The sequence below is a fragment of the Vicia villosa genome, linkage group LG2 (assembly GCF_029867415.1).
Source record: "Vicia villosa cultivar HV-30 ecotype Madison, WI linkage group LG2, Vvil1.0, whole genome shotgun sequence".
Lineage (NCBI taxonomy): Eukaryota > Viridiplantae > Streptophyta > Magnoliopsida > Fabales > Fabaceae > Vicia > Vicia villosa.
The window spans coordinates 226,413,821-226,430,248 of NC_081181.1; the positions used below are offsets into that span (position 1 = coordinate 226,413,821).

General features: G+C 33.6%; 3 protein-coding genes across 5 annotated transcripts; 2 read left to right on the top strand and 1 right to left on the bottom strand.

Moving 5' to 3' along the window:
• Positions 1-207: 207 nt before the first annotated feature.
• LOC131648381 (uncharacterized) lies at positions 208-5,221 on the top strand. The gene is made up of 9 exons (XM_058918146.1): positions 208-405; positions 1,622-1,810; positions 3,553-3,632; positions 3,861-3,920; positions 4,079-4,285; positions 4,352-4,414; positions 4,502-4,570; positions 4,702-4,747; positions 4,850-5,221. Exons 1-9 carry the CDS (start codon positions 396-398, stop codon positions 4,918-4,920), a joined length of 795 nt encoding a protein of 264 aa, XP_058774129.1. The 5' UTR covers positions 208-395; the 3' UTR covers positions 4,921-5,221.
• A 4,981-nt stretch (positions 5,222-10,202) lies between these two features.
• Positions 10,203-12,241, top strand: LOC131654098 (uncharacterized). Its single transcript, XM_058924519.1, has 2 exons — positions 10,203-10,560; positions 11,684-12,241. The coding sequence occupies exons 1-2, from the start codon at positions 10,245-10,247 to the stop codon at positions 11,956-11,958; spliced, it is 591 nt and encodes a 196-aa protein (XP_058780502.1). The 5' UTR covers positions 10,203-10,244; the 3' UTR covers positions 11,959-12,241.
• Positions 12,242-12,541: 300 nt separating this feature from the next.
• On the bottom strand, positions 12,542-14,239 carry LOC131654097 (uncharacterized). Of its 3 annotated transcripts, XM_058924518.1 has the most exons (4): positions 14,148-14,239; positions 13,715-13,817; positions 13,193-13,309; positions 12,542-13,023 (listed from the first exon to the last, which is right to left on the bottom strand). In XM_058924518.1, exons 1-4 carry the CDS (start codon positions 14,222-14,224, stop codon positions 12,742-12,744), a joined length of 579 nt encoding a protein of 192 aa, XP_058780501.1. In that variant the 5' UTR covers positions 14,225-14,239; the 3' UTR covers positions 12,542-12,741. The 3 variants fall into 3 exon arrangements, with proteins under 3 accessions (XP_058780501.1, XP_058780499.1, XP_058780498.1); XM_058924516.1 differs by having other exon boundaries at positions 13,193-13,817; XM_058924515.1 differs by lacking the exon at positions 14,148-14,239 and having other exon boundaries at positions 12,604-13,023; positions 13,193-14,004.
• Positions 14,240-16,428: the final 2,189 nt, after the last annotated feature.

Here is a 16,428-nt window from a genome sequence, read left to right on the forward strand (position 1 = left end):
CCAAAAAAAATAAAATAAATATTTAATTTAATTAAATAATTTTTTAAATGAGATTTTTCCTCTTTTATCATATGTGTCTCACTTGCCCAAATATTCATCTTATTTTATTATTATATTGTATGATAACTAATAGTAGAAGTATCCTGAGTCACAAATAAAATGCGATTACTATTACTGAGTCAAAAATAAAATGCAATATATGGTTGTGGGACCAAACGAATCCAAGTTTGGAGCGCAGCTCTAACCGTCAACATTCATCTCTCTCTCCTTCTCTCTCAACTCTGAAACTAACTCTTTCTATGTTTGCGGGATTCGAACGGAGCCTCACTCTTCTCTTTGCCGATCACCGCCTCTTCGCTTCACAATAACAATTTTCTGCCATATTTTCCCTTCCTATGGCTTCATGTCAGTTTTCCTTATTCTTCTTTCAACACTTTTTTCACTCAATTATTACTATTTTGCTATTTTTTTTTTTTTTTATTCAAATGTAGTGTTTATTGATTTGCATGTTCTCTCTCTGCAATCTCATAACTATATGTAATGTGATATCAAAAACTTATGGATGTTCTTGCTCTGCATTTGTAAATCGTATACTGAATTGTTGTTTAGACGAAAGGAACAATGCGATCTTTGAATAATGCCTCTAACGAATTTTCAGATTAAGTTTTTTTTTCTTCGTTATCTAATATTATATATTATTGGATTAGTGATGTTATATATGTGTTGTATTGATTTTGGATTTGTACCAAAGTTTCGCATGACGACTTTCGCGATTTCGGTCCGTACATGTGTTTGTAATAGTAATTGCAGTCGTTGCAGTGTGAAATAATGATAATTTATTTTTTTACCATAGAAACAGTGAATAACTAGAAAAGGATTGGCACCTTCTGAAACCGGTTTGTTGCGGCCACGGTTTTTTAAAACCTTGATGGCTACAAACTACAAAGTGATTATAATTACAGTAGATTATAATCAACTATGTGTGCGTGTGTGTGGTCTAGTGGTGAAACGCTTGAGTCTTGAGAGTGTGCTCCTTAATTAAGGGTTTATCCTATACATTAAGGGTTTATTCTATAAATACTAATGTATAAGTTGTTTTACAATAAAAGAAAATGAGAGAAAACTTCTCTTAAGAACGCTATTTTTAAAAGCTTTGTAATAAAAAATTGAAAATAATTTTAGAGGTATAGAATTGATTTTGGAATGATTTTGAGGTGTTTGGTTCTTCTAAAGTATAATTGATTTTACCTCAAAAATTAATTATACTTGAAGCTAAAATTTGTAGTTTTTGAGTTTAAACATGATTTTTATATTAAAATTTACTCTTCAACCCTATTTTTCTAAGACTATGCCAATTTTTGAGGCAATACCAATATACTAAGATAACATATGATATGACTCTCCAAGGTAGAAAAAGAGTTGCCTTTAAATACAAAGGTTGCAATCCATTATAATACTTAACCTATTTTTTTTCTACCTTGGAGAATCATTATGTTGTCTTAGTATATTGGTATTGCACATGCAAATGGTGGAAGTCTGGAATTTGTTCTTAGACCTTGGAATGGTTTTTTTTTATGTACCCTGAAAATGGTGGTTATTTGTGTCTTTAATTTTATGACAGGTAACTTTGGGACACAAAATGTCAAAGTATTGAACTTGCACTTTGGTCAAAAAAGAGTTGGGCTTTCACAACATTTTGGTCCTAGAAGTTGGATCAGTAGGAAGCCACTGCAGTACACTAGTTTGGTTGCATCTCCACAGACAGTTAGATATTTAACCTCGTCTAATGAACAATCGCAAGAGATCCAACGTAAGTTCTTTATGGGTGATAGAAATGCCATTGTTCTATTAGTCAATTTTTTTAAGCCTATTAAAAAATCCCTACCACCTATGATTTGTAGCGCATTATTTATGTCCTACTTAGGACTACAAAAACGACCTGAAGACTTTTTGCAACTATGTTGATGTCGTATTGTGTGCGTATTATAGTGAAATGTGTACGCACTTATACGCATGAAGTACATCCAACATTACACTATAGATCATATTATATGGATACATATTCGGGGCTGTCAATAATAATATCATGCCAATTCTCAACTCATTTTGCTAGCTAATGCAATGGACATAGCTATTTTAAAGGACCTAGTCTGGTTTCTTGTCTGTTTTGTTTCTTTTTCATTGTTGCAAAATGAAAATATGGTAAATGTTTTGGATTTTGGCTCATTCATATACTTGAATTTCTATTCGAGATGGTACTGTTTCGAAAGATTATGTTAGAATCTCTAGTAACATCTTGGCTAGAGTAACATCTTGGCTAGAGAGGGGATTCGCTTGCCCCGGAAGTTTTATTGATCACAACTTAAGCATTATACAAAGGAGCACTATCTCCTTTCATACTGGAAATTCCAGTTTAGCTAAGCATTTTGCAAATGTTAAATCATAAATGGTCCTTCCCAATGCTTCTATTTATAGAAGGTTGGAAACAACAATACTAACCAAAAGAATAAAACTAACTAAAACAAAAATAACAACGGGCAAGAAGATCTAACACTACAGTCTAAATACACATTAGTCTCTTTTTTGAATTTCCCCCTTCTTTCTCGATTAAACCTTTAGAATCTGCAACTCCAGTAAGCCTTTGCTGGTGCATCTCCAACCTTAACAACAACCTCAATCTCGATTGTTGGTTCATCTTCAGCATCTGCAACTATGCAACGATCTTTGCATTTTTCTTGTTTTTCCAGCATTGTTTCCAATGACTAGTTTGATTTTAAATTTATTTTTTCGTTGATGATACCAAACCCATTGAACTAGTCTCATCGCCCAACTTACTTGCCCAATAACAAGATTCTTGGCAGCTGTCTCCTTCATAAATGTGTTCTTCTTGCTGTGACAGATAGTTTTTAGGGAAGGTTGAGCCTCCTACTTGTTTCACTCATCTAAAACTTGCTAGGAACCTGGAAATTTTACTGAAAACAAATGACTGTTTTATTGAAAGATTGAGAAAGAACTAGAAAGAAAGAATAGGAGAAAGATCTCTCTTCCAAGGGTCCCCTTTCCTACAATTGAGCCATTGCTTCTCTAACTCATTAAACTCCTATTTGTACGTGATAACCCTATAACTACCCCATTAGCTAATAAATTCCCTAACTAACTCCGTATCCTATATCCTAATAGATTCATAGGAGCTTCTCTTTCCAACTGCCTACACTAGTGGATTTGTTTCTTTTTAGAAACTAGATCATGTACCGTTCCACGTAGGTTGTTTTTCAAAATTCTGTTATTTTTTTTATCAGGACTCTGTTGGTTTATGCCAATATGGGATTTCTTTCAACATACTGATATGCTAATGCATTCATTCTTTGATCTGATTCACATTCAAAATTGGGCTTAAGCTGACAGTTCCATTATTATTATTATTTCTGAAAACTGAAACTGTTAAATTACTATTTAGAGCGATTAAAATTTTGCATGTGACGAAGTCTATTAACTTGATATGTATACCATAGTCTGACTTCTATTGACTTTCCTTTTTTGATGATGCAATAGCTGTTTCAAAATCAGTAGATGGTTCTGAAGAGATTAAACCTTCTGGTTTAACAGGCGATTATTTTCCCAATTTTAATGAGGTTAGTGCATAGTAAATGTCATCATCTATTCTCTTCTCTTCTCAGTAGTCACTAGAAATCATAAGTCAAACATCAATAAAACACATCCTAATTGATGACTTTATTATACAGTCTTCATCTATTAACTTGTTCGGTTTCCCACCATGGATTTACCTGATTTCCATCAACCCATTTCCATAATTCATGCTCTGAAATTTTAAAACCTATATTACCTCAATCTCTTTGCAGGTGGAATTCCTCCTCACAAACTTATGTGACACAACTTCAATTGCAGAGCTTGAATTAAAAGTAAGCTATCATCCTTGCTGACCAATGAATTTTATTCTCTTCATAAGCATAATATTTTTCATTTTATCTCTCATAAGCCCACTTATTAGGTACTCTATTAAATCTTCCTTTGTTGTTTCTTCTTCATTCCCATCTGCCCAACCTCCAAATAATATCAGCTTGATGGATTTCACCTGCGTGTAATGAGGGGTTTGACTGAAAATACTAAAACCCTTCCTCCTCCAATTCCTGCTCCTGAACCAAACGGGTCGGTTTCTACATCGTCATCATTGACCATCTTCAAGCCAGCACCTTCTTCAATATCTATCCAGGGATTCCTAGACAAAGCTGCAGATGAAGGGTTGGTGATAATTCAATCTCCAAAGGTAAGAATCTAAAACAAATAGTATTTCTCATCCCTTTCAATAATATATTCTAAAACCATAGAGCAGGTGGGCTACTTCAGAACATCTCGAACCATAAAGGGAAAACGTGCTCCTTCTAGATGTAAAGAGGTACACTTCAAGGCCTATGTGTATGTTGAGAAATCTACCATTTCAAAAAATAGTTTTTGATTGTGTGACGTCTCAATTTTTTTACAGATGCAAAAGGTTGAGGAGGGGAAAGTGATTTGTTACATTGAACAGCTTGGTGGACAACTGCCAGTTCAGGTTTGTGTTAAAAACATTCCCTTAGCTTTTCCAAATTCCTATGTTACGTTATTTATTTAGTTACAAGTACTACTATAACTAACTATTGCAATGCCAATCACTCTTTTTTTTCCCTTCACACTTCTTTCTAGTCTGACGTATCTGGGGAGATCATCAAGATTTTAAGAGAGGATGGTGGTTAGTTAGTTACCTTAATTTTTTGTTTATTCATTGTTTAATATTTATAGAGTCTCTTGTGTGTTTTGATCATCACTTTGTGTGTGTGTGTCTTGTCGACAGATCATGTTGGTTATGGTGACGCACTTATAGCAGTTTTGCCGTCATTTCCCGGAATAAAGAAGCTTCAATAAATCTTTCACATGCAGCTTTCACATTTCACATTGAAGCCGCGTGTGGTGTGGTGGTGACACGCGTCGGTATTCAACACTCACATATCATTACATTCACTTATTTGATTTTTTTTTTTTTAATTAGTATCAGTGTCAACACGTCCATGTATGTCTCGTCTTGGGTGTCTCTGTTCGGTGTATGTGAGTGCTTCATAGTATGTTTCTGATTTTGTTTCTTTTGTTCTTTGGACAAATGCATAATTTCCCTGTACTTATCTGATACTTTAAGAACAAGTTATATGGTAGTCCAATAGAATATATTCCATGCAGTATTTTGCACTCATAAAATGAGGCTTTTTTTTTTTTTACAAAGAAAATACACAGATAAAATATCAACCATGCTATCTTATTCTTTCTCGTTGATTTTCTATTTCTAATGTAAATATTCTTTCTCGTTGATTTTCTATTTCTAATGTAAATAGTCTTCGCATTTTCGTTTGCAAATAGCCTCCTATTGACAACATATAGAAATTGATTTATTTATAAGATTGCTGTGAGAGTCAAAATATAGGTACACATGACAACTTTGTTATGGAGGTTCGGCAACTTGTGCTTAAATTTCCAAGAGCAGAAGGTTATGGTACACATGACAAATTGGGAATTACTTGAGGCACCCTAAGATTTACGACGACACTTGTGAAAATCAAAAATATTTTTAAAATTTAGAAATGTATCTTCAAATGTATCTCATGTATACACTATTCATTCTTTTTTAGTCGTGTTTTAATTTTATGACTAAATTTATTTTAAAAATGTATTTTCAGAATGTTTTCAAAAATATATTTTTGAAATCTCGGTAATGAGTTGATTATTTTTCACTCATCTTTGCCTATTAACCTATGAAAAACAATACACAATAGAAAGCAATTAAACCCAAAATGACATGCATGTTAAAATGCACAAATTTAATTAATTAATTAATCAATCAAAATTTTTAGTTTGTCGAAAACTATTAGTACTTTTAATTAATAGGCAAAATACTTTTTTCCGTCCCTTAACTTTACCTCAAAATCCATTTTAGTCTCTTAATTTTTGAAACGTTCAAATATACCCCAGATTTTCTTGTTTCAAGAACCACAAAGTTTACCACTACTACACTAAACCAATTTATTATTAATACTTAATACTTCAACTCTTTTATATATTAACATTATCTTGTTTTAATACAACAGTAAAAAATAAAAAGGATCAAACATTCCCTAAACTAAAAATTTCAAAAATAAAAAATTGAATTATTAGGAGTTAAAAGAAAATCATTATGTGAGTTATTGGAATCATTGAGGCATTTTATAAAATTAATAATTTTTTTATTTAACTAAGTACTAAAATTTTATAAAGAAAATCACTGCATAATGGTTATTAGAATTATGGGATTTTCATTTTCTAAACTTAATCATCATTATTTAATTAATTTTATTATTTAATTAAATTAATTATTTTTTCAAAATACGTGTCTAATTTATTTAGTAAGTTAATAAATTAGATATTATTGAGTCCGATTTTTATGAAAATGAAAATAGATTTGAATTAATATTTTAATTTATTAATGATTTATTATTATTATTATTAATGTTTTTAAAGCTGGGAAATAATTATTTAAGGTGAAATTTTTTTTTAATAATTTTTATGGGAAATAAATTTGAATTAGTATTTTCTATTTTATTATTAATAGATTTGAACTATTTTTTAGACATCATCATACGGAGATTACTAATAATGTAGTATATATTTATTAAATTATTTGACAACCGAAACTTTTATTCAACTCAATTAACAAAAAATAAAGTACCCTTTTCAATTGCTTCTTTTACATAACAAAACAAGAGAATGTTAATATATAAAAGAGTTGAAGAATTAAGCATAAATAAAAAAGTGGTTTAGTGGTACATGCCACATGTATAAATAGATGTCACGTAACATGTGTCATGCATGTAAAACATTGACACGTCAGGCGCCACACATACAATATTAAACGTCTGTTTCCATCAAATAGACGAAAAAAACTAACATGCCACATTTTTAATAGATAAGGGGTCTATTTGAACGTTTTAAAAATTAAGGAATCAAAATAGACCTCGAGTTAAAATTAAAGGACAAAAAAGAATATTTTGCCTAATTAATAATATATATAAACTTACATGAATAATGAGCCATAATGTATAAGAGATGCTGCTACCCAAAGCACACAGAGAATCATATATATATATATATATATATATATATATATATATATATATATATATATATATATATATATATATATATATATATATATATATATATATATATATATATATATATATATATATATATATATATATATATATATATATATTAAATCATTATAGATTAAGCTCAAACTTTATAGGTATGATCTATATGATATTATGTTTCAATCCAACGGTTGAATTTATAAAATATTAATTCGAGGTGTAGTTATTGAACGAGTGTAACTCGTGGTGTAACTCTTCGGGTGTAATTTGATCCCTCCTATATATATATATATATATATATATATATATATATATATATATATATATATATATATATATATATATATATATATATATATATATATATATATATATATATATATATATATATATATATATATATGAATAATGAGCCATAATGTATAAGAGATGCTCCTAGCCAAAGCACATAGAGAATCCAAAATAATATTACTAGTGGAGATTGTAGCATGTGGTGAGAGCGCTAAAATGATTATATAGAAATGTATTTTTGAAATAATTTAGTTATGAAATTGGAGCGTGGTTCGAAAACAAATAAATTGTGTGTACATGGGTTGCATCTAGAGATGTATATTTTAATTATAGGTGGGAACTTATCTTACCGGTGATTAGAAAGGAAATGGTCGATAACATGTCGTAGGTTTGATGGTCCAATAGAGGAGGGGGTGTATCCATAGACACTCTGATGATAAAGTGATTATCAATGTAGAGCTAGTGAGTAAGGTTTAGAATAAAATACCTGACCTCCTGTAGAGGAGGGTATTTATAGTGAGCCCCTATCGTTGAGCCAACAGTCTCCATTATGGGCTGAATATCCAGAACCATAATGAATAACTGCGAGGATTCTTGTAAAAAGGGGGGATGAACAACACATGCTCATCATCTTGGGTCAAATGTCCTGTAGTTTTCGAAGGTATGGGCGGAGTTGCTCATAATAGAAAGCAAAATCGTTTCGCTAGTCGCGCGAAATATGAGGAGGCAGTTGATGACATGCTTCTCGGGTGACGAGCACGTGGGAAACGTGTTCTCCGCTGGCCCTAATGGATTGTGCTAGTGTTTTGGGTCGTCCTCGACGAAGACCTGGATTGGGCCGTGCCCGACGATGGGCCAACCACAGACCCAATCTAGAACAAGAGTCCTCCAAGTCGTTGCTTGTAGGCAGATGAGCAATGACTTAGACTCAGTTCGTGCGCCGAGGAGGATCGAAGGATTTCGCGTAAAACATGTTTTCATCTGGGCTCACAAGGGCAAGCTCGCGTTGCCGTAGGCGTTATTCGCCATGGACATTTCTTATTCGTGAGTTTAGCGATACGCGAGGACGATATTTTGCTCGTAGCTTGTTGGACTTCACTTACGAAGATAACACGTCTTGTCGGGATCATGATCGAGTTGTAGAGCATTCTCTTTCGCTTCCTGTTTGCTGTTGTTGCTTCATCATCGTCGTTCTTCATTTTTCTTTAGATAATCAAGTAAGTATTCCCTAGATTCTTTGATTCTGCCTCTTTCTACTATTTGTTTTTGCTCCGGCTAGTCTTTGCATGTTCGGTTCCGGCAGTGTTGGTGTTTGGCGGTGGCTTAGCATTTCCAAATGCTGGCGCCGGTGAGGAGCATTAGTACTTCGAGTAGGAATTTAGTAATTGGTGTGATATCCGATCCGGCGCCGCCATTGTGACGGTGAACCGACTTTGCGCCGATGGAATTTATGAGTTTCTGATGAAGTTCATGTGTTGAGGAGGCTCATCCCCGCAGAATTTATGAGACTTATGATGAAGTTCATGTGTTGAGGAGGCTCTTCCCTGCAGAATTTATGAAACTTATGATGAAGTTCATGCGCCGAGGAGATTCTCTCCGTGCTACTCATGAGTTTAAACGAGTATTTCGTTGAGGGAAAGGTCCTTGTGATTACCTTGCTTGCCATTGATTAAGGGCTTTGATCGACGGTAATGTCCTTGTGCCTCTCCTCGCCCTTTCACTTGATTTGCAGTGGAAGGGTGAATTTGATTTGATCGTCGAATTCACTATTATCCTTTACTTTTCAAGTTTAATGGCTCGCAGCGCCAAAGGTCTCTGTTTGGTCAATTCAATCACAGATGCTAGACTATATTGGGTCAGGCCAAAACCCCGAGAAATAGCCCCGCATTTCGCTGAGTTTCCAAATGAGGCGTTTTCAAGTGCTCTTTTACTATAAGGGACAACAACGTTGTAGCCATCATATAGCCTATTAAGCTATTACAACCTAGAATAGGATTTGACTTGAGGAAGACTTGATATGTATTCATTTTCATATTCAAAGTGATAGGAAATTCACATAAAGTTAATCCTTCTTTAATTAAAAAAACAAAATCTCTAATAATGTATAAATATGTTATTAAATGTCAAAATTAATTTTTTAATTAATAAAAATACATTTAAAATAATAATAATAATTACTATTATTAAAAAAAATTAAAAGTAAAAAGTCACTTTTTAAACAAAAACAAAAGCAAACGGATCCATAATTTCAAATTTCAATCCCCACAAAAAAGAGCGTAAAACATAAAATCAGATTTCCATCTTAAAGTGAGGGAGGCAAAATCTTCCCCGAAAAACCCCTCCCCCGAAAAACCCTCCCCCGAAAAAACCCTTCCCCGAATCGCCCGAATCGCCTGATTGCCATACCTAGCCATATTCATTTATTTATATAAAATATAACAAAAAAAGAAAAAAATTATAAGTTACTCTAGATTTTCCACAATATATATTATTTTAGAGAAAAAACATTTTATTTTATATCCAAGTCAAAGAAGTATTAATTTCATTCTCTTTTTTATTCAATTCTTCTAACTTTTTTCTAACTTTATTAATAATAGTCAAATTAGTAAACTAAATCATATTAATTTCCATAAAATCAACAATAAAAAAAACTAAATGGGCCTAAAATGAAAGCCCAAAATCAATAATATAAGAGTTTCTTCATCACCTTATGTCTTTACAAATTCCAATTCCAATCCATTCCTTGCATTTCAATTTCATTGCATTGCTTTGAATTCAGTGATGGAAGGAAAGTACACTGAATTCTCACAGCATTTGAAGAAACCTAGAATTTCAGAAGAAAGCAATTCGAGAATCAAAACTGAACTTTGCAGAAGATTCATGCATGGTCTTTGTGCTCATGGTGACAAATGCAACTACGCTCATGGCTACTCTGAACTCAGAACTGCCCCCAAACTATGCAGAATGTTCATGTACAACAGACACTGTACCTATGGTAACACTTGTCGTTACCTTCATTCAGCAGTTCCTCTTCATCATCATCATGATCATGGTGGTCATCATTCTCAAATCAATGTCTCTTCTGCTGCAAAACCAGGTATAAAGACTTGATTTTTACTATACTAATGCCACATTTTGATCTTGTTTGTTCATTTTTTAGTTTCTGAATGAAAAGGGTTTTTTCATAATCTGGTGAATGAATTTTGGGCTTGTTTGGTTGATAATGTTTTTTTTTGTATGTAAAATAAAATGGGTATTTTTTTTTTTTTGATATTTTCATTTTAACTATTGTTATGTTATTTAGTTCTGCAATAAGCTTAATCGGTTATGGGATATGAATGCTGTTAAAATATTTCAATTTTCTTGTGTTGAGGAAGTTGCTTAGATATTAAGTAAGATTAAGATCTTGGATTTGAGTCTTCTGAAAGGAAAAAATAAGCCTTGTGAAAGCTTTGCATGTATACGAGTTCTGGTCCTTTTAAATTAACTTATTTGAACTTATCTATTTAGCATAAAAACTTGTGAGATTGTTTGAAAGATCTTATGATCAAGGTTTTAAATAACGGTCGCGGTCGCGTAAACGTTTTTGTGATTTCGGTCAGTATAGGTGTTGCAATTGTAGTGGTGGAAATTAACCACAATTTGTTTTTTATCACAAAAATGGTGGATAACGGTATTGGTATCGGCACCTTTCGATACCGTTTTGTCGCGACTGTTTTTGGGGTCACAGACCGTTTTCGCAGCCGCGGACCGTTTTTTAAAACCTTGCTTATGATAATAATGGATGACATATCTATAAGTTGTTTATAAACGTGTTGTGGAATTTCGGGCATGACGGATATCGATGTTGGTTTGTGGGCTCGCCACAATGGTTCTTAGGAAAACAATGGATGACATATCTATAAGTTGTTTATAAACGCGTTGTGGAATTTCGGGCATGGCGGATATCAATGTTGGTTTTTGGGCTCGCCACAATGGTAAGTATTGACTGATATTACGGGTTTTTTCCGCCGTATTCTGCTATGATGGTACCACTAAGCGGCGTGTATAGGGTATTTGACTGGACCGCCATCTGCTATTGACAACACTGGTTTTAGCTTATTTCTATAAGTTCTTTATGATAGTTTATGTAAAAAAGCTTATATAGTTGACATGAGTACATGACTTTATTTTGACTAGCTTATGTCTATAAATTTGTATTTCATACTTTGTGAATGCAGAACTAGGGACAGTGCAGAATGCAAAACCAGGGACAAAGGAGAATGCAGGAAGCAAGATCATGCAAACTAGTGCTGCTGCTGCTACAACTGGTGGCCACACTTCTGCACAAAACAACATAGTGCCAACTTCTAGTTCTGCTCCTGCTACAAATGCCTCAACTAGCCCAGCTGCGGCAACTACCTCTTTCCATAAGAATGGACCTTATGCCTGTAAAACCATAATCGACGAAAAGAAACTGCAAAGGGTAAGCCGCATCTATGGTGATTGGATTTAAGATGTATCGGTATCACTGCACAACATAGTCCTAAGCAAACTGGACCAGTGGAGACTTGCTTATGTTTTTTTTACCGAGAGTTGCGGGGAAAGATTCAAAAGTTTTACTTCACTAGTAGTCTGACATAGTTTGTTGAGGATTGTGTCTCAGTTTTAGTTTTCATTTTTTTTTCTTATTGGCAAGGTATATGCTTCAATATTTCCTGCAGATATATATGTAAATCCTTGTAAATTTTTTACTCTCAAATGCTTTGGCATTATGGCGCATCATTTGAATGCATTTTGTTTTATTTCCCATGTGAGTGTTCAATAGGACTTTTTTTTGAATGGCGAGTTCAATAGAACTATCAGCAATCTGTGACTCACCCGAACAAGATAACCTGTTTTAAAATCTGGTGATGCAGATGGGGAACTTTTTTCGAACCCTGTTACACACGGTTGTGTGCGTGAAATTCTAGTGATTATTACCACTTTGTCTACCAACAAAAACAAAAGAAGTATACACATAATCTAGACTGAGTTTGACAGTCATAAAGTGAGTCACAGATTCCAGGATTCCCTTTGAGAAATTCGAATAGATAAGGTGGGAAATTCTTTAATCTCAACAAATTGATTTGAACAAGAATACAGAAGAAATACACGCTACTTGAACAAAAAACATGCATATTTGGCTTGTTACAGTATTGGGGAATACAAAAGCTCGCGTTGACGAGATGCAGGGTATCAATAAAATCAGAAGAATATTGATACATAGCAAAATACGACTTTTGCTTTCTATTGTTTTTCACGTATTTTCTCCCGAAGATCTTACCCATTTGATAGTTGACCGGGCTAATACTTCCATCGGATCGATACATTTCTTGAGAAGAGGATCATCGTGAGGTAAGACATCCCGCATTTCATCAGAAGCAAGTATAACAAAATTAACTGCCCTCACCAAAAGAACTTGAAGCGCAATTCTCAAAAGATTGCACGCCCCTTCCATGTCTTTTCGACTCAAAGCTTCAGTCGCAGGTATCACCGTATGCTCCATAGTTGCTCTATCAGGCAGGATAACCTCAAAACCCTGAATATGAGTAAATAAGTTGAACACAAACGCAACAAAGTAAACACATGAAATCGAAAAACAAGTTGCATATTCGTTGCAATTTCAGTCCTAATGAACCGAAACAAAGTTGCCAACAAACTACACAGATATGAAATTCGGAAGTCATAAACGAGATGAAGGAAATTACTTCATTCTGAAGCTTGTCTTTGTAAAAACCAGCTGCAAGAGTTGCATTCGTCGCTAGCACTCCGATCCTCAAAGGACTACCAGCTTCAAGTGGCTTTAACTTAGCTTCCTTAAGTTCCTGAGCAACACAATCAGCCATATGAAGAAAAGGTACAGAACATCCATTCGACACTTGTTCATACCAAGAATGCGAAACATTACAAGGCATGACGATGCAACGCGCCCCGGAATTCTCAAGAAAAACCCTTTTATTTCTAAGACTCTTGACAATATCAGAAGAATCAAGTTTAAAACTTTCCAAACTCCTTTCATAGGAAAGAAGCTCCTTATTCAAAATAGGATCAGAACAAAGCAAAAAAGGAATAGGATTTTGTCCATCTTGTGAACTCAACTCCACAAGTTTTCTTAGAAAATTGAGAGTTGCATCAACAGACATTCCTCCAATGATTCCAACAGTTGTTCCTTGATAACCAAAAGGAGTAACTAAATCACTCCTAACAGAAACATCATTTGAGGAATGAACCTTCTTGGAAAATCTCCCACCTTCATCTGCATTCAATATAACTGAAGATGGTGGAGGTGTAGATAGAACTTTCCATGACCTTGATTTGCACAAACACAAGTACCTAGGATTAAGATTAGGATTAACAATACTTACACAACCCAACAATGTTTGTGATTGGTAAAACAAAGACATTGCAAACATCACATCAAATCAAATCAAATCAAACAACCCAAATGGTTTCTTTTTCACTATGAAAAATTTTAGAACCCCATTTGAATAAGGGGTTCTAAAGTAAGAGATTCAATGAAAAAAACCAACCTTTAAGAAACCCTTTTTGTTGCAGAAAAGTGTAGAATCTTCTAACATGGTTAATAAGGAAGTAAAAACTAAAAAGTGCAAATGAACAAACAATAGTCTAATCTGTAAAAACAGACAAGATTTCATGAGATACCAAAATTCATTTGTTTGTGTTATGTCACCAAAGTACAAAATGTTCAGAGATGGACCATATGAACAAGTGGTAAGCATCGAAGAATGTTGTTGCCATGTGCATCGTTAGTGTCAAGTTTCATATTGGTTGTGTCATTTTCAATTGGGCTCCACAAGTTTTGTGAAATAGTGAACTAGAGTTTCTTTTGCAAAATTAGATAGTAACTTGTTTTTTTATTGTTTCTGCATGAAGAAATAACAGTCTTCAAATCATACACGGTTGTCACATTTTTGGGCTATTAGGAGCATAGTTTTGAAAAAAATTCATTGCCCTAAGTATGATTATAGAGTCTAAGTATGATTTGTTCGGAGTGTATAATCTAAAGGATAAAAAATCAGAATTAGAGAGTAACACATTGAAATAATGATGTTGTAATTCAATAAAATAATCATATAGTTGGTTTACTAATCCTGCACATATAGTTGGTTTATATATTATAATAGACAAAATCCAACGAATCTCAAAACATATATCATTAATTGTTAATTAATTGTTAGAATAAAAAATATTATTATAATTTTATAATATCTCTCAAATATTATAAATATTTTATAATATCTCTTAGACTATTAGATATTTTAACATTAAGGAATGAATCATGAACCGAATTGACCGTACCCGATACATGCGTACCGCTTGAACCAGACTATTTTTCAACTTTTTGATTTCTGACAATCTCAAAATATGTTTTCTTTCTCTTTATCAACAAAGGTTTTAAGGCATACTTCAACAATATCCACCTTGACTTTAGTTCGGGTTGATGTCAATTTAACCATCAACAACCATGCTGCTCTCTACCATATTGAAACACTATTCAACAATATTAATCAAGTTCAAGATATCCTTGAACCTTGATCTCGTCACTGGTATCCACTTGTTTCCAATCACCTTTTCTGCCTAGGTAATCTAACAAGTCCAAAACATGATTCTTCATCCATCGTTGACTCCACCTGCTTTTGAATGCCTCCCTGAAGGTCCTTGTTTCTGAATTTTGCAACCCTCCAGTCGCATTCAAAGCATACCATCTAAGACTAACATAATTGTCCCTCTGAGATACTACAATCCCCTTCCTTACCTTATCACGAATCAAATGATAATCATAGATATTTGTAAACGTTCTCACACTACCACTAGTATCCATAGTAGAAAACTCCACCTCAAACGGATTTTTTTCCGTCATAGTTTCTAAAAGCTTCATCCCTTGGTTTTTACTATTCTTTATTTGAAAGAACTCTCTACCAATTAAGTAAGTTACTTTAATAGTAGCCTTACCCCCAAAAAACTCAATGACAACTCAACAATCTCACGCATTTTTGTCCCTTGTCTTCTGGCGACTTCCCTTAAAGCTTTATCCCAAAGGAAAAAGATAATGGCACTCTGGGCCTTATCCGCCATCTCGGTATTTTGTACCTCCGTAAGCCCTCCAAGCATCAATGTTTCACCTTTCAAAGCATTGATACACTTCTCTTGAATTAAAATTGCTTGCATCTTAACTTTCCACAACCAAGAGTCGTTTTTGGAAAATTTCTCGTTGTCCCATTTACCCATGGTGCTTACATGTCAATAATACCCCTTTGCCCCACGATGGGCGCCACTTGTTGTGATAATAAAATAGTTCAATTCAAATCAACACTTTGATATATGAGGCAAAGAACAGTAGCAACCATATTAATGACCTTCAACAATAATAACCAATAAGCAGAAAATATATAAGAAGAATATAAGGCAAGAAAAGGCGAAAAATTTGTTTACCCAGTTCAATTAAAAGATCTAGTCTGGGGAGAAGCAGTTTTCCAATTCAGTATAATCAGAAAGTTGTTACAAGAGATTACGAATAAGTTACAAGAAAGTAGTCTTCACCTTCAAAGTTCCCAAGAACAAACCCTGAAGGCTCCCAAGAACAAATCCCTATTTTCTACCCAAGTGTTTCCCAGCCTCCCCAACTCTCTATATAAGAATCACTCAAACCTAAGGTATCAAGAAGTATTGTCTAATCCTTTTAGATAACTCTAAAAGGTTTCCCTTTAACCCGAGCGTGTCACAAGCTCGAAATACATAGATTCACCACCGACCTTATTTATTCTAAAGGAAATGGAAAATATCGATAAAATTCACGAAAGAAAAGAAAATGGTCGTCACAACCAAGAGTAGGTTCGGGAGTTGGTTATGCAAGGGGAAGATAATAACACCCCTCACATATGTTGTACTCAACGAGAGCTATTTAGTTAGTTTTGAGAATGAG

What these genes read in the sequence shown, in the direction of transcription:
- LOC131648381 (XM_058918146.1), top strand. An exon ending in ACAATCGCAAGAGATCCAAC is followed by an intron (nt 1,811 to 3,552) that starts GTAAGTTCTTTA and finishes ATGATGCAATAG; the next exon opens with CTGTTTCAAAATCAGTAGAT. An exon ending in TGATAATTCAATCTCCAAAG is followed by an intron (nt 4,286 to 4,351) that starts GTAAGAATCTAA and finishes ACCATAGAGCAG; the next exon opens with GTGGGCTACTTCAGAACATC.
- LOC131654098 (XM_058924519.1), top strand. Translation starts at nt 10,245, where the DNA reads ATGGAAGGAAAGTACACTGAATTCTCACAGCATTTGAAGAAACCTAGA. An exon ending in CTCTTCTGCTGCAAAACCAG is followed by an intron (nt 10,561 to 11,683) that starts GTATAAAGACTT and finishes TTGTGAATGCAG; the next exon opens with AACTAGGGACAGTGCAGAAT.
- LOC131654097 (XM_058924515.1), bottom strand. Translation starts at nt 13,897, where the DNA reads ATGTTTGCAATGTCTTTGTTTTACCAATCACAAACATTGTTGGGTTGT. An exon ending in AAGACAAGCTTCAGAATGAA is followed by an intron (nt 13,024 to 13,192) that starts GTAATTTCCTTC and finishes ACTCATATTCAG; the next exon opens with GGTTTTGAGGTTATCCTGCC.